At 43.3% G+C, this 27608-nt stretch overlaps 1 protein-coding gene across 3 annotated transcripts in view; it reads left to right on the top strand.

The window, feature by feature from the left end:
• Positions 1-27608, top strand: part of SH2B1 (SH2B adaptor protein 1) — a 46011-nt gene that overhangs the window by 6814 nt on the left and 11589 nt on the right. Inside the window, exons 2-9 of one of the 3 annotated variants that reach the window (XM_073636220.1) lie at positions 9944-10779; positions 13136-13237; positions 17027-17118; positions 17283-17392; positions 18607-18795; positions 19715-19926; positions 20013-20184; positions 24529-24628. In XM_073636220.1, coding sequence (XP_073492321.1) covers positions 9970-10779; positions 13136-13237; positions 17027-17118; positions 17283-17392; positions 18607-18795; positions 19715-19926; positions 20013-20184; positions 24529-24628 — 1787 coding nt within the window. In that variant the 5' untranslated portion in view covers positions 9944-9969. The remainder of the gene's footprint in view (positions 1-9943; positions 10780-13135; positions 13238-17026; positions 17119-17282; positions 17393-18606; positions 18796-19714; positions 19927-20012; positions 20185-24528; positions 24629-27608) is intronic. The other 2 variants (XM_073636219.1, XM_073636218.1) reach the window with 2 other exon arrangements.

The following is a 27608-nucleotide window of genomic DNA, read 5'->3' as shown; positions in this document are numbered from 1 at the left end:
ACAGTTTATATAAATGTAGAGGTGGGCAAAATAACACTTCAAACAGCATTAAAGTGGAGCTCCACCCAAAAGGGGATGTTCCGCTTTAAGCCCCCCCCCCCCCCCAAAAAATATGCCACATTTGGCGGCTCGAGCGGAAGTTCTCCTCTCCCACTCCCTTCTTGCAATCTTCTGGGACACGTCACACGTCTCAGAAGTTTGCCCAATGTCTTGTCACATGTTTGCCCATGTGGAAGCGCAGTGCGACTCACGCATGCGCATTGCGCAACCCGGCTCTGAAGCCGCAAGCTGTCACCCCTGGGTGCCCACACTTGCAGTACCGGCTCCGTAGAGAGGCTACTTTTTGTAGCTTATAACTTTTGATAAACACAAAAATGAGTGGTATCCTCTTTAAGGCCCCTTTCACACGAATAAGCCCGCTCTGATCCGCCTGTCCGTCTTTCAGGCGGATCCGAGCGGGCCACCCATTGACTCCAATGGGGAGACGGATGCCAGCGGGGATGTGTCTGCTGACACCCATCTGCCATCCGATCCGCTCAAGACAGACGTATGGCGATACTTCTGCCATCCATCTTGGCGGATCGGATGAGATCTGATGAAAACGGACACGATGTTTGTTTTTGTCCGATCTCCCCATGAAGATCAGCGGGCCTCTGATAGGTCCCTCCCCGCTCAGTGAGCAGAGACAGACCTGTCATCCGCCGGCTCAGCGGAGATCAACATAGCGATCTCCTGCTGAGCGGATCTGCTCCGTGTGAAAGGGGCCTAAAGCCTCGTACACACCTTATGATTGTTGGCCAACCGAGCGTCTGATTTTTGTCAAAAGGGCGTGTGCCAGGAACTTGTCTTGCATACTAACGTTACACAATTGTCGTACCACAAACACGAACGTAGTAATGTACTACAAAGAATTTCAGCTCTTGAGCGCCACCCTTTGGCCCTCTTCTACTAATTTCATGTCTGGTGAACATTGATTCCGATCATGCGTGTTTGTACTTTCGACTTTTGTGTGAAGGATTTGTGTACTGACCATACGAAAATCTGACGTCAAACCGTTGTCCGCTGAAAATTTACTAGCCTGTCATCCAACATTTGTTGGCCGAAAGTTGGACAACAATTGTCAAAAGGAGCGTACTAATGGTAAGATATTAGGGCCAATCAATCCCCTGCCAACAATCGTACCGTGTGTACAAGGCTTAAAGTGATTGTAAGGGTAATTTTTTTTTTTTTTTAAATAACAAACATATCATACTTAGCTCTACTGTGCAGCTTGTTTTGCACAGAATGGCCCCGAACTTGTCTTCTGGGGTCCCCCAGCGGGTCTCTCGGCTCCTCCTCGCATCAGATAACCCCATGGGAGAAGCGCTCTCCCGGGGGATTACCTTGCGGGCGCGCTCCCGAGTCCAGCATTCGGCGTCCATAGAGGCCGAATGCAGGACTCGGCCCCGCCCCCCGGTGAAAGGTGAATAAACATGAACCGTTACAACCCCTTTACGGATCTAGTAAATAATGTAGTCACTCCTTTGATGTCCATGATGGAGGTTGTACATTTGTGGCATTTAGCAATTGTGTTACAGTGTAACTAAAGCCAAAACTTTATATTTTTTTTTCATTCTGGATAGGGTGGGGTGAAACCTTGAAACATTGGGGAGATTTCTCTTAATTTCCTGTCCCCAACAGACAACTGGAAGTGAAAGAGAAAATCTCTTCAAAGTGAAAGAAATCCTTTGTGAGACAGTTGTCACTGCGGCACGTGTCCCCATTGGAAGATTTCACCTCTACTTCCTGGTGATGGTGGTCACTAGGATAAATAGCGGGTATCTCCTAATGGGGACTTAGACTGCTATAAAAACCTGACAGATGTTTGAATCCCTCTCCACCCTATCCAAAAATAAAGTATATCATTTATAAATAAACATTTTGGCCTTGTCACTTGATTTAATTTTTTTTTTTAATTCAAGTATGTATTCATATCTATTAAAGTCCCTTCTATTGCTCTCGGACTCCAAATCCACAATTTTTTTTTTTTTTTTTTTGCTGCGGTTATCTGACTTTCTGTTAGAGGGTGGCTACGTCCGCTCTCCATTGTCCCAATGTATGTAGGAACGTAGCCACCCTCTCTTGCTCGCTCCAGAGACAGACTATGGGATGTGCAATGTACATGGCCAGAACTAACATGCACTGCTCTTTCCAAACAAACAGATGTGAAGGGGAAAAGGAGAGGTTCAAGAGGTCACAGAGGTCAATAGAAGGAAGAACAGAAACACAGAAACCATTTCATGAAAAATAGATTACAGGGCCATTAAGTAGAGGATGTGTATGGATTGTTTTTTGGAGGAAGAATATTGTTTAGTGTCACTTTAAGTGCTCTTCTGCCACCAATAATGAGCTTCAGCTTGGGGCCCTCGTTCCCTTGTTAGTTACTTAAGGACCAGACCTATTCTGACCCTTTTTATTTACAAGTAAATATCAGTATTTTTTTTGCTGTAAAATTGCTTAGAACCCCCAAACATTAAATATATAATTTTCTTTTTTTTTCCGAATAAAATGGCGCTTGTTGTAATTTTTTTATGTCGCACAGTATTTGTGTAGCGGTTCTTCAGATGCAGTTTTTTTTGGAAAAAAAAAAACACTTTAATGCATTAAAAAAAAATAAGAATAAAAAAATAACTTTATATTTATATTATATATATATATATATCCCATTTTTTTGTGAAAAATATGAAAGATGATGTTGAAGTGATTGTAAAGTCTCATTTTAAAAAAAACAAACAAAAACATACCTGTTATGCCCCGTACACACAGTCGGACATTCCGACAACAAAATCCTAGGATTTTTTCAGACGGATGTTGGCTCAAACTTGTCTTGCATACACACGGTCACACAAAGTTGTCGGAAAATCCGATCATTCTGAACGCGGTGACGTAAAACACGTACGTCAGGACTATAAACGGGGCAGTGGCCAATAGCTTTGATCTCTTTATTTATTCTGAGCATGCGTGGCACTTTGTCGTCGGATTTGTGTACACACGATCGGAATTTCCGACAAAGGATTTTGTTGTCGGAAAATTTTATATCCTGCTCTCAAACTTTGTGTGTCGGAAAATCCGATGGAAAATGTGTGATGGAGCCTACACACGATCAGAATTTCCGACAACAAGGTCCTATCACACATTTTCCGTCGGAAAATCCCAACGTGTGTACGGGGCATTATACTTACCTCCTCTGTGAAGTAGGTTTGCACAGAGCAGCCCCGGATCCTCCTATTCTCGGGGTCCCTCTTCCCTGCTCCTGGCCCCTCCCTCCTGTCGAGTGCTCCCACAGCCAGCGGCTTGTTATGGGGGCATCCTAGCCAAGTCACAGTTTTGTGTGTGCATTCAGACACAGAGCCCTGACCCAGCCCCACCCCCTCTCTCCCCTGATTGGCTAACTGACTTTGATTGACAGCTGCGGTAGCCAATGGCGCTACTGCTGTGTCTCAGCCAATCAGGAGGAGATTCCCAGATGGCTTACACACTCGTGGACATCGCTGGATTGAGATGGGGCTCATGTAAGTATTAGGGGGTGCTGGGGAGACTGCTACATAAAATGCATTAAGATAAAACACTTTCTGCCTTTACAACTCCTTTTAAGGTAAGTAAATAAATACCTAACATGTTATGCTTTAAAATTAAATTGAATCAAAATTTTAAAACTTGTGGAATGGCGACAAACTAGGGTACGTAAAAAGTTTACCCGTTGCTTTAGTCCAGGTGGCAGTCTTTCAATAAACCTGTTGGATAGATTTTGGTGTGCAGCTATTTTTTCTACTTGGTCTACATATTCACAGTTGTGAGCCGGAGCTAGCACCGAGCCCTTCCTTTCTGGTGGATTATCATACTTGCCTGCAGCAGCGATCCATTTCATTGTTCTTGTTTACACCAATTTACAGTTCCAAATGAGGTCTAGTGCTAGAATTATTGCTCTCGCTATAACGTTTGCAACAATACCTCACATGTGTGGTACGGACACCATTTACATATGTGGGCGTGACCTACGTATATATTTTTTTTTTTATTACTTTTTTTGATCACTTTTATGCAAGAAATGTAAAAGCATGACAGGTCCTCTTTAGAGACCTGGGGGCAATTAGACCCCACATCTCTCATCTACAGTGGAAAGCGTCAGATCAAAAAACAAAACAAAACATTGATCTAATGCTTTTCAAAAAAAGAATGGTTTTGTTAACATTTAGCCTTGACCCGAAAGTGACGATGTGACGTCACTCGCGGCCTCCAAGGACATAGAGGTGAGCGGAGACCATCTTTCCTCTGCTAATCTCTACAGCGAGCCACCACAACCCCCGGATTGGTTCCTATGCTTCGCACCCCTCCCGCCGCTTCTAAAAGTGATCCAGCGGCTGCTCAGCCACTTGGCTTACTTTTATAGGAAAGCGCAGCAGCTGAGGAAAATTTTTATGCCGGAGATATTGCATCTAGTTGAGGCCTTTACCCCGGTATACCGTCATAAAATCATGACGTATTTTCTCAGACGATCAGCAAGATGTTTTAAGAAAAATAATTCTCCCCCTTATGTGTGTGCTCCCCCCCCCCCCCACATTTTTTCCTTTTTCTCCTGGCCATCCACAAAAAACAAAACAAAAGAATATTAACAGGCCCAGCGAATCCAGCGATGTCCTGTAGCGATCCACCCCTCTGCTGCTGCACACCTAGTCCCATGCTGCCATCTTCATCATTGGGAGCTGACTGTCTCTTCCTGGTTCTTGCAGCCGGCCCCCCAGTGACGTGGGTACACTGCGGCGCGTCATCAAATAACCAGCTGCAAGAACTGGAGACAGCCAGCCAGCCCGCCCCTTGATGATGCACCACAGTGCATGAACAGATGCTGTGGATTGTCCTAAGGCATCTGTCACACCTTCTAGTAGTCTGGGAGTACGCTAGTCTCACCTAGGCACGAAATCTGTAAGTGTGTGGGGCATAAAAAAAAGATTTTTTTTTTTTTTTGAGGATACTGAAGGCGGTGACATCCCAAAATGATGACAACATATTTTAAATCAGACCTTCATCCTTACTCACTTTTCATGAAAGTAAAACAAAAGGCAATTTAACTGCTTCAATACCGGGCACTTTTACCCCCTTCCTGTCCAGGCCAATTTTCAGCTTTCAGCACTGTCACATTTTGAATGACAATTGCGCAGTCATGCAACATTGTATCCAAACAAAATTTTTATCATTTTTTTTAAGACAGATAGAGCTTTCTTTTGGTGGTATTTAATCACCACTGGGTTTTGATGGGCACTGATGAGGAGGCACTAAAATGTAGCACTGATGATGAGGCACTTATATGCAGAACTGATGGGTGGTACTGATGAGCAGGCACTGAAAGGCAGCAATGACTGGCATCACTGCTGGACACTGTTGGGGCTGCACTGATGATCAGTGCCCTTATTATTTGTGCCGTTCTCCCCTGTGAGGAAATGCCGCTGATCGGCTCTCCTCTCCTCACACTCTCAGCGCGAGGAAAGGAATTCCGATAACTGGCGTTCCCTTGTTTAAATGTGATCAGCTATGATTGGACACAACTGATCACATGGGTAAAGAGCCTCGTCATCGGCTCTTTACCGAGATTGATGCGTGGTGTCCCAGGGACACCGTGCACCGCCGATTGCTGCGGGCACCCAGCGTGCGAGTGGGACGACATCGTCCCTGAAGCACTGCAGAGCGGGCAGACGCCAGGTTTGGGATCCATATATACAATTACAGGGGATGATGCACACACATGACACTTGGATATCCCTGTGTCATTGACTAATTAAGAGCCTCATTGAAAGCTCTGATCACCTACCTCCATTTGATATTGAACATTGGCAGATACCAACCCTGGAACTCATTGTGTTCTATGATTCTACTGCTCCTTGTTTTTGACCCCCACCTACGCCCCCTTTTGCGCAGTTGCTTCACCTTTTTTTTGTTGTTGTTGTTGGAACCATTTGCAAAAACAAATTGTGACTATAATCACTCCTATCATATACCCCTGACAAAGGTGTTTAACCAGAAACGCGTCGGGTACCGGGGATTACTATATATCGGAGAGTATTACTATTGTCATATTGTTTATGCAAATTATTGTTTTTTTGTTTTTTCTTGTTTTCTGTATGTATTCTTCATATAACATTTGATGTTTTTTAATCATCGATCATTTGCATGATCAAACTTTTTTTTTATAAACTGAATAAAATTGATCTCATTTGTATTAAGTGTGTGTTTTGCCTTTAAAGTCCCATGGAAGGGGGATTTCTCTTTTTCTCAATTGTACACTAGGGATGTGGCAACCACAACTAGTTAGATCTGACATAGTGAAACCCTCTCTCATACTCGTCCCAGAAAGAGGGAGCCACCTTGCGCCTGACTGTTGTCAATACGGTGGGCGGGAGGTGGTTTACAAAACGATTTAGATTAATTTAGAGTAAGGGAGGGTTATAACCTGTGTGAATTTTTATTTTTGCTATGTGTCCCTTTGGGGAGATTTTTCTTTACTTCCTGTCCCACAGCCAAAATAGGAAGTAAGGAATTTACGTTTTTCCAATTATGGAGGCTCAGCATCACACGTGGTCATTACCTGGGGTAAATGCAGCCTGCCTAGGAACTCCCACCCTTCAAGGTTGACACCCACCCATCAGGATATTTTGATATTTGCATAACTGCTCCCAAGATCCAGCCCATCAGGACAGGGGGCTCTGGAGAGGGGTACTGAGGCAAGGTGCTGTGATGTAATCAGAAAGCTATGTACTGCTCCCTGCTGGCCCCTCTTACCAACTATGATCTTCCTGCATTGCATAGAGAAGCAGAGAGACCCATAAGTGACATCACTGGATCTAAAATCTGTTATATAATGAAAGCGGAAAGGTTTTATTTAAACATTTCATTAGCTTGTTCATGAAGGGGGCAAAAAGGGAAACGAGGGCAGAATGTCAGCAGAGGAAACTTCTGCTTTAAGCCAGACACGGCCAGGTCATTAGCAATTCCAGAAATAGGAGAATAGAGCCGTGGCCTCTTCCTTATTTCTTCAGTAATGTTTCCTTGTTCTAAGTATAACTTGTAATCTCTGTTTATTTGCATGTCTTGTGCAATAACCATTACACAATCTACTTTTACTAACCCAGTTGTGGATTCGTTCTCAGATGATAAGATCATGCCTTGGGCAGATAACATGGTGAAGACTGTAGTCCAGCATATGGGAGGATCGTACAATGATGGGCTGTTATTTTCCCGGGAGGGGGGGTCATTAATCAGCACCAAATTATTGGTAGTATCTCGGTACACAGGGATTACCATCAATGAATGGCAGATTACCCGTTGCCCCATGTACAACTCCACCAAGTATGAAGAACTGCTGGCTTGAAAGGGAATCTGTTGCCTCATTAACCATTTACCCACTGGGCACCTAAACCCCCTTCCTAACCCGACCAATTTTCAGCTTTCAGTGCTCCCACATATTGAATGACACTTACTCAGTCATGCAACACTGTACCCATTTAAAATTGTTGTCCTTTTTCACACAAATAGAGCTTTCTTTTGGTGGTATTTAATCACCACTGGGTTTTTTATTGTTTGTGCTATAAAAGAAAAAAGGCTGAAAATTCTGTAAGAAAAATGCGTTTTTCTTAGTTGCTGTTATAAAATTTAGCAATTCTTTGCGAAATCAAAAGAATTGTCATATTAGCAGGTTATTTCTGCTAATTGTCATATTAGCAGGTTATTTCTCACACACAGCATATGCATACCACAAATTACACCCCTAAATACATTCTGCTACTCCTCCTGAGTATGGCGATACCACATGTGTGAGACGTTTACACAGCCTGGCCACATAGAGAGGCCCAACATGCAATGAGCACCTTCAGGTGTTCTGGGAGCATAAATTACACATATAATTTCTTGACTACCTCTTGCACCTTTGAAGGCCCTGGAGCAACCAGGACAATGGAAACGCCCCAAAAATGACCCAATTTTGGAAAGAAAACACCCCAACGTATAATCTATGAGCCATGATGAGTCTTTTGAACATGTCATTTTTTTTCTACAAGTTTTTAGAAAATGTGGAAAGAAAATGAAAACGTGTGTTTTTTATTTTTTATTTTTTTTTTTTTTTTTACACAAAGTTGTCCATTTATACAATATTTCTAACACATAGCATGTACATGCCAAAAATTAAACCCCAAAATAGATTCTCCCACTCCTCCTGAGTATGGCGACACCACATGTGGGAGACTTTTCTACAGCCTGGCCACATACAGAGGCCCAACATGCAGGGAGCACCGTTAGGTGTTCTAGGGGCATAAATTTCAAATCTAATTTGACTACCTATTACACTTTTTGTGAGGCACTGTAGTGGCATGGATGAAAACTGATGTGGCATGGATGAGCACTAATGGGGATGGGTGAGCCGTGAATGGGGATGGCTGAGTATGGTTGGCTGAGGCTACAATAGGCACAGAGCAACGCTGTGGACACTACAGATCCAGCCTACAGGGCTGCTGCACCCGATCTCTTCCCCCCTCCACTCTTACTGTACCGATCGGTGCAGAGAGGGGATAGAGGAACCGGACATGACGCCGATTTGTTTACAAGTGATCACTCCGTCATTTGTCAGTGGCCATTTTCTGTGATGCGGTCACAGAGACATGTAAACACGTAAGACTATGTAAACAAGGCAGAGCTCCGTCCTGTCAGCTTGGATGTAATAGATTTTCTTTCCCTGCAAAGCAGGGAAAGAAAATGTATCACTTCCCCTAGTAGAAGCACAGCATAGTTCACACAAAAACACTGGCTAGGCACACATTTAACCCTTTGATCTCCCCCTAATGTTTAACCCCTTCCCAGCCAGTGTCATTAGCACAGTGACAGTGCATATTTAAGCGCTGATCACTATATTGGTGTCACTGGTTCTCACAAAGTGTCAGCGTCAAAATGTCCACCGCAATATCGCAGTCCCGCTATAAGTCACTAGTCGCCGCCATTACTATTACAAAAATAAATCGTAAACTGAATGCTTATTATAGTTGGATAATCTTGGACCTTTGTACAAATCAATCAATATACGTTAATTGAGATTTTGTACCAAAAATATGTAGCAGAATACATATTGGTCTAAATTTTATGACGAAATTTAGATTTTTTAAAAAAAAAAATTTATTGGATATGTTTTCAAGCATGAAGGTAAAAAATTGTTTTGTTTTTTTTTCAAAATTGTCGATCTTTTTTTGTTTTATAGCACAAAAAAATTAAAAATGCAGGGATGATCAAATACCACCAAAAGAAAGCTCTATTTGTGGGATAAAAAAGGACATAAATGTAATTTATGAACAGCATTGCATGACAGCACAATTGTCAGTTAAAGTGGTTGTATACCCCTTTAGCACATTTTTACCTACAGGTAAGCCTATAATATCTCCTAAACTTCTAAGGTTTAGGAGATATTCACCTTGCATGCAGCTGCTGACGTCAGCGGCGCATGCGCTCCTTGCCGGAAAGAAGACTCCCATGTGCATGTGCGGGAGTGACATCATCGCGGCTCCAGCCACTCACAGCTCCGGAGCCACGAACCCTGAAGAATCACCAAGGCAAAATGTCAGCTCCCTCGGCATTGACTGGGAGACAGTGCTAGGGCTTCGTTCTAAGGTAAGTGTTTCATGATGAGCTAGTATGCGGTGCATACTAGCTCATTATGCCTTTGCCTTATAGGTTTTTTTTTTCTTCTGGATATACAACCGTTTTAAAGTAACACAGTGCCGTATCGCAAAAAATTACCTGGTCATGAAGGGGGGTAAATCTTCCAGAGGTTGAGTTGTTTAAATGCTTGTAATTTTTTAGCATTTTCCCTCGTTTTGGTGAACATGCTCCTCTAATCAGTTTGTTCCTCTCTTTCTCTGTTTTTGTTTAGCAGCTGATCCAGCTGGAGCCCCCACGATGAATGGTAGTTTGCCCCTAGAGGGACCCAGCTCTCCATCTCCGAACTGGAAGGAGTTCTGTGAGATTCACGCCCATGCTGCTGCTCTTGACTTCGCCCGACGGTTCCGGGTCTTCCTGAGCGAGAATCCACAGTACGCCACACCGGGAGCCGAGAGCAGCTTCTCAAGACGGTTTGCCGAGTTTTTCGTGGAGCACTTTGAAACGGAGGTGAACAAGACCCATATCCAGGATGGCCCTTCTCCCACTCGCTGCAGCATCGCTCCGTTTACAGGCGCTCAGACCTCGACCAGGGACCTGTCGGAGACCTGCAGTGACTCCTCCCTGGCATCGCCAGTGGAGACTCAGCCTCGCCAGGACTCCTCTGGGATCACCTCCGGCCTGTCCAGCAGTCAGTCCCACAGCTCAGAGGACGTCTCCACCTCTTCGACCACGGCCAAACCGCGCCTGAAGAAGCGCTTCTCGCTGCGTAATGTTAGCCGCAGCGTACGGGGTAGCGTCCGGGGTATTCTGCAGTGGAGAAGCTCGGCGGAGTCCCCCACCGACGAGACAGGGGCCAACAGCAACTGCAATTCCTCAGCCGGTAGGGCAAGCGGAGAGCGATGGACACACAGGTTTGAGAAGCTGCGGCTAAGTAGACCTCCGGCCCCCAGGCTGGAGCTGCGGGACGTGCGGCGGGAAGGGGTTTTGAACTTCGTGGTGGCAGAAGAGGTGAACAGCAGCAGCCGGGCTCGGTGGCAGAAGTGCCGGCTTCTCCTGCGAAAACCTGAGATCGATGGGTGTCTATTGGAGTTCTACATTCCTCCCAAGGTGAGTTATAACAAAATCCGCGATGGAGAGGGTACTCGGGGACTGAACCACTAGAACAAGTATGCAGTTCAGGAAAGTCAGGGGCTGTTATCTGCATGTTTGTTCTGGGTTAGTGGCCTAGAGCAGTGTTTCTCAACTCCAGTCCTCAAGGCGCCCCAACAGGTCATGTTTTCAGGATTTCCATTATTTTGCACAGGTGATTTGATCAGCTTCACTTCCTTAGTAATTACCACAGCCATTTCATCTGAGGGAAATCCTGAAAACATGACCTGTTGGGGCGCCTTGAGGACTGGAGTTGAGAAACACTGGCCTAGAGTATTGAAGCTGCTGGGTTGGATGACAGTCAGCCGTCAAGTATTCTAACACTGAAGAGTCAGAAAAGGTTTCCTTCTAAAAGATAAGTTCATCTTTAGGAACATGTTGCACCTCTATTTAGGTCCCTGGTGCCCAACTTGCAGCACCTAACCTTGGGTAAATGATGTGTGGCCCTCCATACCTCAGCAATCTGTAGTGGGAACATTGATTAGGGTAATAGCATTGATCTCTACTAGCCTCATGTAACATCTTCCTAGTTACATTTTGTCTTCTGCAGCATATCCCCAACCAACAATGTATCCTGCCCACACTCTCTGACCCTCAATTCCTCTTTTAGGTCTGCAGTCTCAGACGGTCTCCTCCAGCATTACATATATTGAACATTGTGTAACCCTTTGGTGATGTCAGGGGCCGCATTTGAGGCCCCCTTTAACTAATAAGTTGGCAACCACTGATTTAGGGTAACATTTAGGATTGGCGGTATGGCTATGCGGGGTTCAGCCCGCACAACTGCATCCTTCATTCACAGTGATCTGCGAATGAGTTAACTACAAGTCCTTTCCACACAGTGGTAGACAGCTTGTAGTTCTCAGTCGACTACCAGTGCAAATTGGTTCACTCGTAGTCCATTGACACATCCTCCAACTTTCTAACTGAAAGCCTGTACGGAGCTACAGGCAAAAGCTGCACAACGTGTCTGCAGGAGCCTGATATTGCACCCGCGATCTTTGAGGAGGTTCACTATATTTGTCCTGATGTTGTCATTGAACTTGAAAGTGATAAAAAGCCCAGAAATATGAGTTGTCACCATAACAGAATAAAGGTTAAAGAGTATGTAAACCCAACATTTCATATTCCTGATATGTACCTGCTATACCATGTACTTGTATGAAGAAGTATCCTGTTCTCTTTGTATCGCTGGTGTTCCTGCACTAAGCAGAAGAACACAGCATGGTCAATTCTCAAGCTATGTTGGGAACTCAGCCTGCTCTCCTCCAATGATCAGATAGGGATGGGCTCAGGTATGTTCGGATCTTTGTCCCAACCCACCTGAGCAATCGAGCCAGGAAGCCGTCACTGCACACGCCTGAGCCCATCTCTATGATCAGACTTGTAGTTCCTATGTAGCTGAGAACAAAGGGAATGCGATCACTTCTGAAAAAAGGGGAAAAAAAGTATTTATAATTTTTTTTTTTTTTAAATCTATACACAAATGTTTTCTCTTTTTATTTCTATTTTAACCTGAATGGGTTGTTTTACAAGGCAAGGGTTTACATACACTTTAAATCTTTCAATGGGGAGGCATGTTCAAGAGAGAAATAACTTGGTGGGGAATTCCTCTCACTTTGTAAAGATTTCCTCTCCTTTCCTGTTGCGTCTTCGGGAAGTGAAAGCAAAATCTCTCCATGTTTTTCTCTTGCCCGGCTATTTTATGATGAGAGATGGCATCTTAAAGAGGAAGTAAACCCTGGTGGGTTTTACTTCCTCTTTATTTCCCTTCAAAGGTAAAACATGCGATGCATAGTAGCCCATTATGTGTCACTTACCTGAAACCGAAGCCGGCGATGTCTCCGTTGTCCCCACTAGCAGGGAGCGTCCATCTTCACCCTTCCGGGGCCGCAAACTCCGGCTCTGTGACTGGCTGAAGTCGCGCGAGGTCTCTCCCGCGCTCGGGTCTTTTGTAAATATCTCCTAAACCGTGGAGATTTAGGAGATATTTCAAGCACCTACAGGTAAGCCTTAATATAGGCTTACCTGTAGGTAAAAGTGGTTGTACAGGGTGTACAACCACTTTAAGAGGCCACAGAACTTCTCATCAATATCTGACTTCTATGAAGAGGCTTGGGCATGCTCCTATAGATTGCTGAGCTCCCAAGCCCTGTCATATTGGAGAAGCATGCCTACCGGCTCTGTACCCAGCAGCACAGGGCAGAGATCCTGAAAAACTAATGGTGACTGTTCTGGTGCCTGCTATATGTCCCCATATACTTCATTTACTTTTTTTTTTTCTTTTACGTTTTCCCTTCTTTTTACATTTTAGGCCACAAAGCCACGGGTCAGCATCCCATGTACGTCTATTGCTGACGTACGGACCACAACGTCATTGGAGATGCCAGACAAGGAAAACACATTTGTGTTGAAGGTAAGGAGCCATGATGGAACAGGCAGGGCTTCTTTTCTTTTATTTAACTCTAAAAGCAAAAATTGATTGTGATTTTTGAACACTATTGCTGTATATTAAAATGAGACTGACCCTTACTTACCCAGCCACATTCTCTTGCCACCTTCTTATTGCAGCTTCCCTGTCTGTCTAAGCATCAGTGTCAACTGGTATCGAACCTTAGACCAGGATGACATCATGGCAACATACGTGACCGTGTTGAGGCCTAGCGATTGGCTGCTCAGACCTGAGCGTGGTCACCTAGGGAAGGTTAGGGCTTCCACATATCCGGAAGCCCTATTATGATGGCGAGAGAATGGACCAAGTGACAGGGTCTCTTTTTTTAAGTGGTATCTTTCTTGTAGTTTAGAATAAAGTGGTTAGATTTCGTATATATATATATATATATATATATATATATATATATATATATATATATATATATAATTATATATATATATATAATATAATCTAATGATATGACGATTACCTTGAAATACAGTCCTTAACCACTTGACGACCAGCCCATAGTAAAAATATATCATTACTTTGTTAAATACCGGAGTATTGGCAGCAGCTTGCTGCCATAACCCTGGTATTTTTTGTTTACTATGACTGATTCTGTGTAAGATAGGATTCGCTGCGAGATCGATTTTAGAAGCGGCGGGAAGGGTGATCCCGCAGCTTCCCAGACGTTCTTAAGCTTACTTGACCCATCAGTAAAGCCTGGGAGCGATCCAATGGTGCCTTTGGGCATAGAGAAGAGTGACGCCAAGATGGCTGCTACTCATCTCTATGCACTTGGAGGACTGGAGCGACCTCTGACGTCACTTCCTGTTCTCAGGCCATAATAATTTTTTTTTTTTTTTCGTTAAAGCGACAGTTCAAAAATAATTTTATTTATTTTTTGATCTTTTGTTTTTATGGGTAAATGATAGATTTGGGGACCTGTGATCCTTATTTCTATTACAAGGGATGTTTTCTCATTCGAACGAGAGCAATAATTCTAGTGCAAGACCTTTTCTGTAACTCTAAATAGGTAACCTGTAAACATTTTTGAAGTGTCGCCTATGGAGATTTTTTAAGTACTGTCATTCGTCGCCATTCCACGAGCGTGCGTAATTTTAAAGCATAACATGTAAGATATCGATTTACTCGATGTAACATCATCTTTCACATTATACAAAAAATTGGGGTAAATATTGTGTATTTTTTTTTAAAATTAATTGAAGTGTATTTTTTCCCAAAAAATTGCGTTTGAAGGACCGCTGTGCAAATACAGTGTGACAAAATATTGCATCGATTGCCATTTTATTCTCTAGGGTCTCTGCTATAAAAATATATATATATATAATATTTGGGGGTTCTGAGTAATTTTCTAGTAAAAAATACTAATTTAAACTTTGTAAAAAAAATGCCTGGTCTTCAAGTGGTTAATATAATAAACAATAAACCTGGAGCAGCCAGAATCTGGAGTAGATGTGCATGGCAACTACAGTGCCTTGAAAAAGTATTCATACCCCTTGAAATTTTCCACATTTTTGTCATTTTACAATCAAAACCTTAAATGTATTTTATTGGGATTTTATGTGATAGACCAACACAAAGTGGAACACATTGTGGAAGGAAAATAATAAATGGTTTTCAATTTTTTTTACAAATAAATATGTGAAGTGTGAAGTGTGGTGTACATTTGTATTTAGCCCCCCTGAGTCAATACTTTGTAGAACCACTTTTCACTGCAATTACGGCTGCAATTCTTTTTGCACATCTAAAGAGGGAAATTTCTGCCCATTTTCTTTCAAAAAAGCTCAAGCTCTATCAGATGGGATGGAGAGCGTCTGTGAACAGCAATTTTCAAGTCTTGCCACAGATTCAATTGGATTTAGGTCTGGATTTTGACTGGGCCATTCTAACGCATAAATATGCTTTGATCTAAACCATTCCATTGTAGCTCTGGCTGTATGTTTAATGATCATTGTCCTGCTGGAAGGTGAACCCCTGCCCCAGTCTCAAGTCTTTTGCCTTGTCTAAGATTGCCCTGTATTTGGCTCCATCCATCTTCCCATCAACTCTGACCAGCTTCCCTATCCCTGCTGAAGAAAAGCATCCACACAACATGATGCTGCCACCACCATACTTCACAGTGGGGATGGTGTGTTCAGGGTGATATACAGTGTTAGTTTTCCGTCACACATAGAGTTTTGCTTTTAGGCCAACAAAGTTCAATTTCGGTCTCATCTGACCAAAGCACCTTCTTCCACACGTTTGCTGTGTACCCCACGTGGCTTCTCACAAACTGCAAACAGGACTTCTTATGGCTTTCTCTCAACAATGGCTTTCTTCTTGCCACTCTTCCATAAAGACCAGATTTGTGGAGAGCACGACTAATAGTTGTCCTGTGGACAGATTCTCCCACCAGAGCTGTGGATCTCTGCAGCTCCTCCAGAGTTATCATGGGCCTCTTGGCTGCTTCTCTGATGAATACTCTCCTTGCCCGGCCTGTCAGTTTAGGTGGACGGCCATGTCTTGGTAGGTTTGCAGTTGTGCCATACGCTTTCCATTTTCGGATTGAACAGTGCTCCGTGAGATGTTAAAAGCCTGGGATATTTTTTTTTTAAACCTAACCCTGCTTTAAACTTGTCCACAACTTTATCCCTGACCTGTCTGGTGTGTTCCTTGGCCTTCATGATGCTGTTTTTGCTCACTAAGGTTCTCTAACAAACCTCTGAGGGCTTCACAGAACAACTGTATTTAATCCGAGATTAAATTACACACAGGTGGACTCTATTTACTAATTAGGTGACTTCTGAAGGCAATGGGTTCCACCTGATTTTAGTTAGGGGTATCAGAGTAAAGGAGACTGAATACAAATGTACGCCACACTTTTCAGATATTTATTTGTAAAAATTTTTGAAAACCATTTATCATTTTCCTTCCACTTCACAATTATGTGCCATTTTGTGTTGGTCTATCACATAAAATCTCAATAAAATACATTTACGTTTTTGGTTGTAACATGACAAGATGTGGAAAATTTCAAGGGATATGAATACTTTTTCAAGGCACTGTAATCGACTTCTTGCTTTCACTTTCAGTTAACTGAACAAGCTGAATATAGAAGCTGATTGGTTGTCATGCACAGCTGCTCCTGTTTTGATAAATTCATCCCAATGTATGTAAAAGTGAAGTGCCCACCTATCTCTGCTTTTTTTTGGTAATTTTTATTTATTTTTTTTACAGTTTCATTAATGCCGGATTTTATTGCTCTTGCTAGATCTGCCGTTGTTATATTTCTATCACTGTGGCTCTTGTACACGGAGGTTTATCAGCCTCTCCTCTCCACATATCCATTCACATAAGGCTTTGTATTCTCTGAACCGTTCACAAAATACAAAGCATTCTGTTATGAAAGCTTTGAATTCTTGTTTCATTGTCAACTGTGCACTGCAGCAGTGACAGTGGAAAAGTTAAAGGAAATTGGTAGCTACAGTCAACAAGAAATGTTAGCACATTGTGTGTGTGTATATATGTATGTGTATATATAATATAGTATGTATTTAAAAAATATATATTGTGTGTGTATAGGTGCGCGCACACACAGTGCTATTATCTCTTGTTGAACATTGCGGCCAATCCATTTCCTTACAGCTTCTCCACTGTCACTTCTGCAGTTCAGTTATGTATATATGCCCCATGTTTGCTTAGTGGATCTATGTTGCACTAGTTTCTTCTGCGTTGGCATTGACGGTCATTTTTCTGGATCCCCAGACAGAGAATTCCTTAGAGTACATCCTGGAGTCAGTAGACCCCTTGCAGATGAGATCCTGGCTGTCTGACATACAGGACTGCATGATTTCTAGGTAGGTCTTACGTCACTCAATAGTAAAGTTTTTTTTTTTTTTGTGTATTTTTGTTTTTTGTATTTTTGTTTTTGAAAGTTTAGTAGATTACGTATTTATTTTATATTATCCTTTTAGCTCCTAAGGAATAACATCCTATGATTTTTTTTTTTTTTTTTGCTCAGTAGGGAAAGACCTGACCCCACAGAACCTATTCATATAAACCATTCGGAAAGTATGCCCAGCCGGGATCTACCTCTGTTACCCACGGAGAGCAACGAGCAGCTCTGCCAAGGTATAGTCAGCCACGTACCTAATGCATGTCACCTGACTCAAGCAGAAATTGGGTTTATAGCTTCTGGTTTACAATGATCATATTATCTCTGTGTTTTGCTAGTAATACCTGAGAGCAGCTTTTGCCAGCTGCAGAAGGCATGGCAAGGATTAAAGATTTGGTACACACAAAACTGATATTTTTTATTGTTTTGTGTTCTAGAATATGTAATAGGAGGTCAAAGTGGATAAACTTTTTTTAAAGCGAACCTGTGCTTTTCCCATACTGGACAGATTTGCTTTAGGGTACTTGCACACGGCACTGATGATTGAGCATCAGTATTTCTGGCCAAAATTTCTTGCCTTTTTTTGCGTGTTTTTGCACTTACAAGAGTAAAATACATTCTGGCTCTCAGAATGGAATTTTAACCTCTTAAATAAAAGTTTACATGCATATCTACGCATTAAATGCTGACCAACAACTCGGGCTTCTGTATTTTACTTATTTTATGCCTAAAGCACTGAGTTTTTAGGCAGCAGTGTGCAAGAGGCCTTCAAGATGAACTCCAGCGATAGTCTCTCTCATAAAAGTGATCAGAAGTGGCTAAACAGCTGCTCGTTCACTTTTACAAGCGGCAGAAGGGGGCCTACACCCTCAGACCACTGTACGCCGCAGTTTTTGGGCTCTCCTGTCTCACCAGGAAGCCTAGAACTGCTGCCAGTGGTGGTCACACCAGCTGACTATAGAGATGAAGGAAGAATTTCTGTTCCTCGATCGGCTCTATTGTATATGAAACCAGAAGCGACAAGGATTTTCGGCACTTCTGGTTTCGGCTGCAAAGCAGTCACTCAAGTCGTTCTTGGTTAGATTGGCTGCTTTGGAGGGCAGAGGAGAGATCTGGGGTCTAGCAGATTCCAGATCTCTCCATAAAGAGGTCCTGTCACGGCCCCAGCTATTCTTTTGGCACTGTATCTTTTTACATTTTTATTTTTTTTAATTAATTTTATTGTGATAACAAGGTATGAAGAACATCCTTTGTGATGGCAATAAAGTGAGACGTAAAGGTACAGTGTCAAAAAAATAAATTTAAATAAAATCATTTTAAAAGTGGGACAATGCTGGTTGGCCCAGTGATGTCACATGCTTTTCCCAACCAGGTGTTACATCAGCTCCTGGCACTGGGAAAAAAGATGTGAGGGGGACCTTGCGTGATTGTTTCCTTTACTCCCTGATAGGAGCCTATGGTGGCCTTTCTGACCGGCCCTCTGCATCCATCTCACCCACTTCAGTTTCCATAACCGCCTCACACTTTGACTCTATGGAGCTTCTCCCGCCAGAGCTGCCTCCACGAGCACCTATCGACGAAGGGGAGAGACCGCAAAACGCTATGGGGGCCCCTTTCTCAGACACCCCAGACACTGCAGGTGCGTAGAGTTTGCTTAGATTTCAGTTGCTTATTTAGGAGTGAGTACAGTGAGGGTCTTCTAATGGGTTCCTTGTTAAAGGAAAGGGAACTCCTTCTCACAAATTGTAGCAAGCAGCAAGTCATAAACACTGTTAAATTTTACTACCTAAACTACCTACTTCACATGTGGCCCTCTGATTTTAAGGCTTGTCATAGGTGTCTGTCTTGGAGCTTGAGCCTTCAAAATCAAGTAAGCAATGGCTACCATTGAACCCTGGTAAGGTATAGGCTTTGCCTTATTGATGTGGAGTCAGTCCATACAGGTAGATGGTGGAAAAATGATTCAGTTGACCGTCTCTTCTATCTGGGACTCTCTTTTGGTGAGATTCCTGCATTGAGTTCCCAGATCTGCAGACCTGCTGTGCCTATTATGAGGAGGTCAGGCTTTCCCTGTTGCATTTAATTTATATTATGTAGAATGAAGCAGTAGGAGTGGAACACTCTATATAAAATACAGGAAAACCTAAAACTCCCAGGAGGATAGATACCAAGCACAGCAAACTCTTTTATTTAATTGATATATACCATTTCAGTAGGCTGTCCTATCAACCTTTCACTATTGGTCATAAGACCAGGTATCTTCAGTTTAGTATCTTAGAAGGTAGATACTGTAAAGTCTATTGTTGTTCTTTTATTTCTGAAATGTATTGTATTTTATTTATTTATTACAGGTACTTGTATAGCTTTTCATTCACAAGCACAGAGGTTCACACCATAGATTTTACTTGTATAGCGCTGTCAATTTACGCAGCACTTTACACATATATTGTGCATTCACATCAGTCCCTGTCCTCAAGGAGCTTACAATCTAAGGTCCCTAACTCCTATTCCAAATATATTGTATTTTTTTTTTTTTTTTTTTAATTTCCATTTTCTAGCTTCATTCCTATGCCAAGGAGAGCAGGAACCTGGAGATGGGGAGCACCCATTGTCTGAGTACCAGTGGTTCCATGGTACACTATCACGACTTAAAGCAGCCCAGCTTGTGCTTGCAGGGGGCACCAACAGCCACGGTGTCTTTTTGGTCAGGCAGAGTGAGACTCGGAGAGGGGAGTACGTGCTGACTTTCAACTTCCAGGGCAAAGCCAAGGTCAGTCACTGTTTATCTCTACTGTGCCGACTCTGTCTTTCTTCTTTCCACAAAGGGTCATTTCCACTCCCTCTCTCCTCCCATAGCACCTCCGCCTGTCCCTGAACGAGGATGGCCAGTGCCGAGTGCAGCACCTCTGGTTTCAGACCATCTTCGACATGCTAGAGCACTTTCGCGTGCACCCGATACCTCTGGAGTCAGGGGGCTCAAGTGATGTCACCCTCATCAGCTACGTGGTGTCTTCTCAAAGGTTGCATGGTAAGTGTTCTTCACGTTTACCAGCAGCACATATGTCATTACTTATCTAATTTCAGTGTGGTGGCACACAGCCATGTTTTTTTTTTCAGCTGGAGATTTATACAGCTGCTTATATCCATGTATTGAACCTCTTTTAAGAGGCCCTAAAGTCTACTTCTAACCAAAGTTTTTTTTATTACAGATCCCTCTGTTACCCTGTCTCTAATTTGACATGAAAGGCTGTGCCATTAACAGCAGCTCCACTCTTTTCTAATGGGCTGTAAAATAGCTTAAAGTGAATCTGTGGCAAGACTATGGACATTCAAGTATTTACATATTCTTAAGAAGCACTAAATGAGGTTTAAAACAAACCCCCATTACTCTCCCCAGCCCCAGGCATTGTTGACCAATCAATGCTCAAGTTTTGCAAAATAATCATTGATGCCATTAACCTCTTCATGATCGCGTTTTAGCCAAGTAACGGCTACAGCACGGTCGTGCGTTGCGGGGGGAGGGTCACATAACGTCCTCCCGTGATTGCAATTCTCGCGCGGCCCTTGCTGTGTGCATCCGCAGGCATCTGTGATCGCTGTGCCCTTGAGAGACAGCTGATCACAGATCGTGGTAAAGAGCCAATCACAGCGGCTCTTTACCACGTGATCAGCTGATTACAATGTGAACACTATTTGCCAGTTATCTGCATTCCTCTTCTCTGACAGCGTGTGTGTAGAGGAGAGACGATAACCAGCAAATCCACACAGGGGACATCTACACTGATAATCGGGGCACTGATCATCAGTGGAGCTGCAAAAGTGCCCATCAGTGCTGCCAGTCAGTGCCACCTATAAATGCCTCTTCATTAGTGCCCATCAGTGCTGCCAGTCAGTGCCACCTATCAATGCCTCCTCATCAGTGTCCATCAGTGCAGCCTCATCAGCGCACATCAGTGAAGGGGAAAAATTACTTATTTACAAAATGTTATAACCAAAATTAAAAAAAACTTTTTTTTTTTCCTAAATTTTTGGTCTTTTTTCATCTGTTAATCAAAAAATAAAAAACCTCAGTGGCAATTAAATACCACCGAAAGAAAGCTCTATCTGTCTCAAAAAAAATGATAAAAATGTTTGGGTACAGCGTTGCATGACCGGCAGTTATTCAAAATGCAACAGCGCTGAGAGCTGAAAATTGGCCTGGGAAGGAAAGGGGTGAAAGTGCCCTGTAGGCAAGTGCTTAAAGAGGACCTTCCACCTTCCCATGGAAAATCTTGCCCAATCCCTCTTTACCTTTTTTGCTGTTCATTTTAGAATAAACATTCTTACCAGCCTAGCGAATCGCAGAGTGCCCTCTTGTTATCCTCTCTGCTGCAAGCCCAGGCCTGTGCCCCCATCTCTTCTTTACCATTGGCATAGCTGTCACTTCCTGGTACCTTTGTGTATGTGATTTATCTGCGCACGAGTGTGTGAATAATTAAAACTCCATGCATAAAGTGAAAAAAATAATTTGCATGTGCATAACAATAAATTCTGCATTATCACCAATAGTTTATCTGTAATAACCAGTGTCTGGGATCTGATGTTCTATGTGTTTTCAACAATCATCAAAAAATCTGAAAAACTCTCAACAATCATAAACGATAAAACAGCAAAGTACATATAATCGTGAATGTAGTGATATATATCACTCCCAGTTAAGTGCTGCAAGAACGTGCAAGTACAAAACGTCTCCACCACAGTGAATCCATTATTTGCAAATTCTCACCTCTCTGTATTGACCTCCCACAATAAAGGTCAATATACGCTCCAACACTAGATGGACTCCTTTCCTTCTGAATCAGCAAGGACTCTGAACCTCAGCAGCTCAGGTGGGTGGAGGGATGATTCAGTGTGTATTTACATGTTAAATGAGAACCTATGTAGTGCTCACTGTTATTTTATTTAAAAAAAACGTAAAAATAAATAGCCTCTCACAAAAGGGGAAGTTCTGCTTTTTCTTTTTTCTTTTTTTTTTTTTTTGGGTTGGGGAGGAGAGGGTACCTGCTCCAGCTTCCGATCAGATAGCCCCCCATCCACAGCCTCTTGGGACATGTGATAGGTCCCAGGAGACTGCGGGATCAATCGCATGGTGCAGCTCGGCTCACACATGAGCAGTAGTCAGCTGGTTGGATGCCGCAAGGAGTCACAGTCAGCTGCCCACTGTTAGGATGCCCGTGCATGCACCTGAAGACCAGCAAAGGGCCGGGTTGGGTGAGGGCATCACTGGATCCCTGCACAGGTAAGTGCGTGTTTTTTTAAAAGTCAGCAGCTAAAGTATTTGTAGCAGCTGACTTTTACATTTTTGTTTACAGGGTGAAGAGCCTCTTTAAGACCAGACATGAGCCTATATAGCTTTAAGGATTGGATCCTTCAATGTTGGATCCTTCATTGAAGGATCCAATCCATTGCCATCTACCCTGGTTACAGATGGGAACTTTATGAAGCTATATAGGCTCATGTCTAGTCTTAATGCATGTGTTTAGGCTTTTTATTTTGTGGGTTTAAAAAAAAAAAAAATCTATATATATATATATATATATATATATATATATATATATATATATATATATATATATATATATAATATTTATATTAATAACAGTAGGCACTGTATGGGTTCTCGTTGTCTTTCAACACATAAATACACACTAAATTATCCATCCGCCCACCTGGACTGCTGAGGTTCTTCAAGAGTCAGAGTCCTTGTTGATTCCGATGGAAAGGAGTCCATCTATTGTTGGAGTGCATATTGACTTTTGTTTTGGGGGTTAATAGGTGATTCAACGTGGTGGAGGTGTTGAAACGGCAAATGCTTGTAAACGCGGTAACTCGCCTTTAGCCGCGTTTCGTTTACAGGTGTTTTTAATGAAGATACATTTTTGACTATTTGAAAAAAAATATATATTTTTTTAAACGCGGCAAACAGATGGTTTTAAACGTCGTTTACTATCTGTCAAGTTAAATAGATCAGGGGAGGTTTTAAAACGTCCCGTGTACATGAAGCCTTACTTGCACATTCTTGCAGCACTTACCTGGGCTGTTGCAGGGGACTACTACATTCAAAATGATATGGACTTTTGCTGTTTTATTGTTTGGTTGAGAGTTTTTTTTTTTCGGAGTATGTGATGATTGCTGAAAACACACATAGAACATCAGATCGGACATTAACTATTACTCACAGATAAACTATTGGTGATAGTGCAGCATTTATTCTTTATACACATTCCGGTTCTTGCAGTCCCCCTTTTCCGAATGATGCAGTGACAGATCTCGTGTATAAGCAGACAGATCTGGCATTGTGATGTGGAGTTTTGCAAGTTAAATATTGCACAATTTTAGTGCTGGAGGAACAACAACATCTTAGGTATCCTGGGGCTGCAGTGACTAAGCTCACCGCTTTTTCCCTCTCAGCATTGACTTGGCAGCCTTTTAGTGGTTGTAAACCTTCAGGTGTATTTTTTTTTTTTTTTTTATAAAACTAACAATCATGCCTATCCTTACCTGCTCTGTGCAATTGTTTTGCACAGAGCAGCCCCAATCCTGTTCTTCTGGGGTCCACCACCGGTGCTCCAAGCCCCTCCTCTTCATCGCCGCTTTCCTTGGGGGCACCCGGGCAGGCTCGTTCCCGAGTCCCGCTACTGCTAATTTAATGTTTGCTAAAAAAATATGTAGATATTTGAAAGTCCATGGCCTGGCCACATATTCCCTTTATGTTAGCAGGAGGCAATAGGTTGACTTAAACATCCATACTTGTTAACTGGACTGAGGCACATGACCTACAATAAGCACTCCTTAGAACATTTTGCGCTGCGCTTTTTGGCTGGAAGATCGGCTTCTGACAATTGTCAGCATAAAATATCAGTCTCTCCCCATCTCAAAAGAGCTGAACAAGCTTTTATGAAAAGCTGTGGACAGTTTACGATCAACTGATCTTCACCTTGACACACTCAGACTGAAAATCCAGCCCACGTGCCATCACTTTTACAGATCAAGCTGACCTTAGTAGGTCGGGAACGTTTTTTGCTCTTTTTTGAAAAGTGGAATCCTCCTTTTTCAGTCTGATTTAATTGAACATTATCATCATGTGACCCGCAATTGGTTCTTGGAATTTGTTGTTGTTGGTTCTGTTGAGCAGATAAGATGTGAAGTCCGTAGCGATAGGTCTGCATTTTCTATACAAAATGGCTACCAGAGGAAGTCACATATGCTCAGCAGAGGAGATGTCTCAAAGTGCTTTCTCCTCTTCCCCCCTCCACATGCATTACTCTTCCCCCGCTCCCCTTCCTCTCCACTCCATCCTCTTCTCTGATTGGGCACCATCTGTTCTTTGCAGGCCGAGACAGGGCTGACAGTAGAACGACCGTATGTGAGGTCCCTCACCGCATCCCAGACTCACCATCAAACCCCATCTCCATTGGAGCGAATGACTGTATGTAAGTGCTGACTACAACCATTCATGCCCCATTTGTGTCCCTTCCCACAATCCCCTCCCAGGGAGGTGAGAGTTAGTGGGGGGGTGGCGGTGGTGGGTGGACCTGTGCCGACACCAGGCATTGTGGGTTTTTCTAATATCTGGGAGTGTACATAGTAGCCAACTGGCAGAAGAGTTGCAGCTCCCAGCATTGCCCTGATAAGGTGTGCTGGGACTTGTAGTTTCTTAATAAATGCAAGACTGCACACTACACATCACCTAACTTACATGAGGCTTTCTGTCTTTGTAGAACACCACAATGTTAGATTACCAGTCACCAATGGCTTTGAATATTCAGTTTAACAGTTTTGCTTTTTTGATCATGTTATGCACCCTAATGAGCTAGGAGACCTCATGTATTATCATAATTACACAACAACTGTAAGCCCTCTGGATGTTGTCTTCAGAGTAAGTAAGGCTAAATATTGGGATAATTATACAGTTTTCATAAGAAGACTAATACAACCACAATCATTTAAGAAATAATATTGAAATTCTTACTAGAAGCCCATCTCAACTTGCTCTCTGTGTGATTCAGTCTAATAAAGAATCAAGCGGTTTTTACATAAGGAGGTATTGGCTTTCTATGTCCAACCAGTATTTTACTTATTATTTTTTTTTTATATATAATGTGACAGCAGACAATATTCTACCCATTACCTCATGATACCTTAAAAACCCTTGTTTGCTACCATTTGTTCTGGCAAAACCATTTTTTGTAATTGCCCAATGGGTATCCTGGGGTCCATACAATCCCTGTAATCACCCAGCGTTGATATTGGGGCCTATACCATGCCTGTAATCACCCAATGGGGCGCATGGGGCCTACACAATGCCTGTGAGCACCAAATGGGGAACATGGGGCCTATACAATGCCTGTAATTACCCAGCGTGAATCCTGGGGCCTATGCAATACCTGTAATCATCCAATGGGGATCCTGGGGCCTATAGAGTGCCTGTACTCACCCAGTGGGGATCCTGGGGCCTGTACAATGCCTGTAATCACCCAGTAGAGTTCCTGGGGCCTATACCATGCCCGTAATTACCCAGTGGGGATCCTGGGGCCTATTCCATGCCCGTAATCACCCAGTGGGGATCCTAGGGCCTATACCATGCCAGTAATCACCCAGTGGGGATCCTGGGGCCTATACCATGCCAGTAATCACCCAGTGGGGATCCTGGGGCCTATACCATGTCTGTAATCACCCAGTGGGGATCCTGGGGCCTATACCATGCCCGTAATCACCCAGTGGGGATCCTGGGGCCTATACCATGCCCGTAATCACCCAGTGGGGATCCAGGGGCCTATACCATGCCTGTGATCACCCAGTGGGGATCCAGGGGCCTATACCATGCCCGTAATCACCCAGTGGGGATCCAGGGGCCTATACCATGCCCGTAATCACCCAGTGGGGATCCTGGGGCCTATACCATGCCTGTAATCACCCAGTGGGGATCCAGGGGCCTATACCATGCCCGTAATCACCCAGTGGGTATCCTGGGGCCTATACCATGCCTGTAATCACCTAGTGTAGTAACATACTCCCCTGTACTAGGGTGACAACATTCATTCACCAAACAGTTTCAGGATAACAAAAACAAGATCAGACTATGGATCCAAACTTCTCTCCTATTCCACATAACATATAGAGGCCAGGTTCTGTAGTTCTCAGACACAACTGAGACCCATGTAATTCATAACTTCCTGTGCTCTCTGGTAGTGCTCACTGTTATCAGCTTACAAGATTTCTGTTCGGATCAACAGGTATATAAGTTTTTTTTTTGCAATGGTATATTTGGCCTTGAACAAGATTTCCCCCTGCAGAGAGCAGGTGTTAGTAAAGATGGGAAGATGGGCGTTGTTTGTGGCCAGTCACTCGCAAGCAGGGGGGCTGGGGATGGAGCATTTCTCATATACATAGCTAAACGAAGCAGAGAGAAGGCTAATAGAATATTGAAGGTAGCCACACGGTGTAATTTCTTGTCACATGTAATGTACACTATGCATGCTGGGAAAACTGTAGTCTTTGGAGATGAGAATATAGCATGTCTTGTCTACAGTAAAGAGCGACCTGCTCACGATTTTTAGTTCCACTTTAACCCCTTCCTGCACACGCCATCATTGCTTTAAAAAGTTCTAGATGCCCAGGGAGTGGGCAGTGTGGTTGATCATGTGTCCACGGTGATTGGTTGTCACAGTTAGGATGATCGTGAGCCGGTCCCTCCAGCTATCGATCCTTAGTCAGGACCGAGAGCCGTCTCTGACAGCTCCGTCTCAGCACAGAATCTTTGGCCGCTCAGCGACGTATATGTGCAGCATGTGGGTGTTAAAGCTCACCCTTTTGCTGCCACAAATATGTCTCACACAGGCGGCAACAAGTTAATGTCCATTCTGGACACATAGGCTGCCTCCTATCTTCACCCTAGATATAAGAAGGTGGGAAGTAGCGGCAGGGTGACTTAATCAAAGAGCAAATAATTTAAAAAGGAGCTCCAGTCCTTTTTGTGTATTAAAAGTCAGCAGCTAAGAAAAAGTGTAGCTGCTGACTTTTAATAAACACACACTAACCTGTCCCATGGTCCAGCGATGTGGCCGCCCGAACCATTGCTTCTTTCCTCTCCCCGGTGCCGGCATTTCAACTGTGGGCACCAGGCTGACAGGTTGTGGCTTCACAGCCAGGTACGCATGCGGGAGTCGCACTGCGCCTGCGGTCTTCTGGGACCTTTGACGAGGACTGCAGGGTGGGAGGGGGAGAGGAGAACTTCCACTTGGATCACCTAGGCAATCCGCGCAGAAGTGGGAGCGGGTACCTGTCAAACATAGGGGGGGTTAGTGTTTAAAGCAGAACTTCCTCTTTTGGGTGGAGCTCCGCTTTAAGAGGAGAGGTGATGAATGTCTATTAGGAATGTGTTAAAAATCTGACAAATTCCAACTTTAGGCT

The sequence above is a fragment of the Aquarana catesbeiana genome, linkage group LG06, assembly GCF_042186555.1.
Source record: "Aquarana catesbeiana isolate 2022-GZ linkage group LG06, ASM4218655v1, whole genome shotgun sequence".
NCBI classification, from domain to species: Eukaryota; Metazoa; Chordata; class Amphibia; order Anura; family Ranidae; genus Aquarana; species Aquarana catesbeiana.
This window is presented reverse-complemented; position numbering and strand designations above follow the sequence as displayed.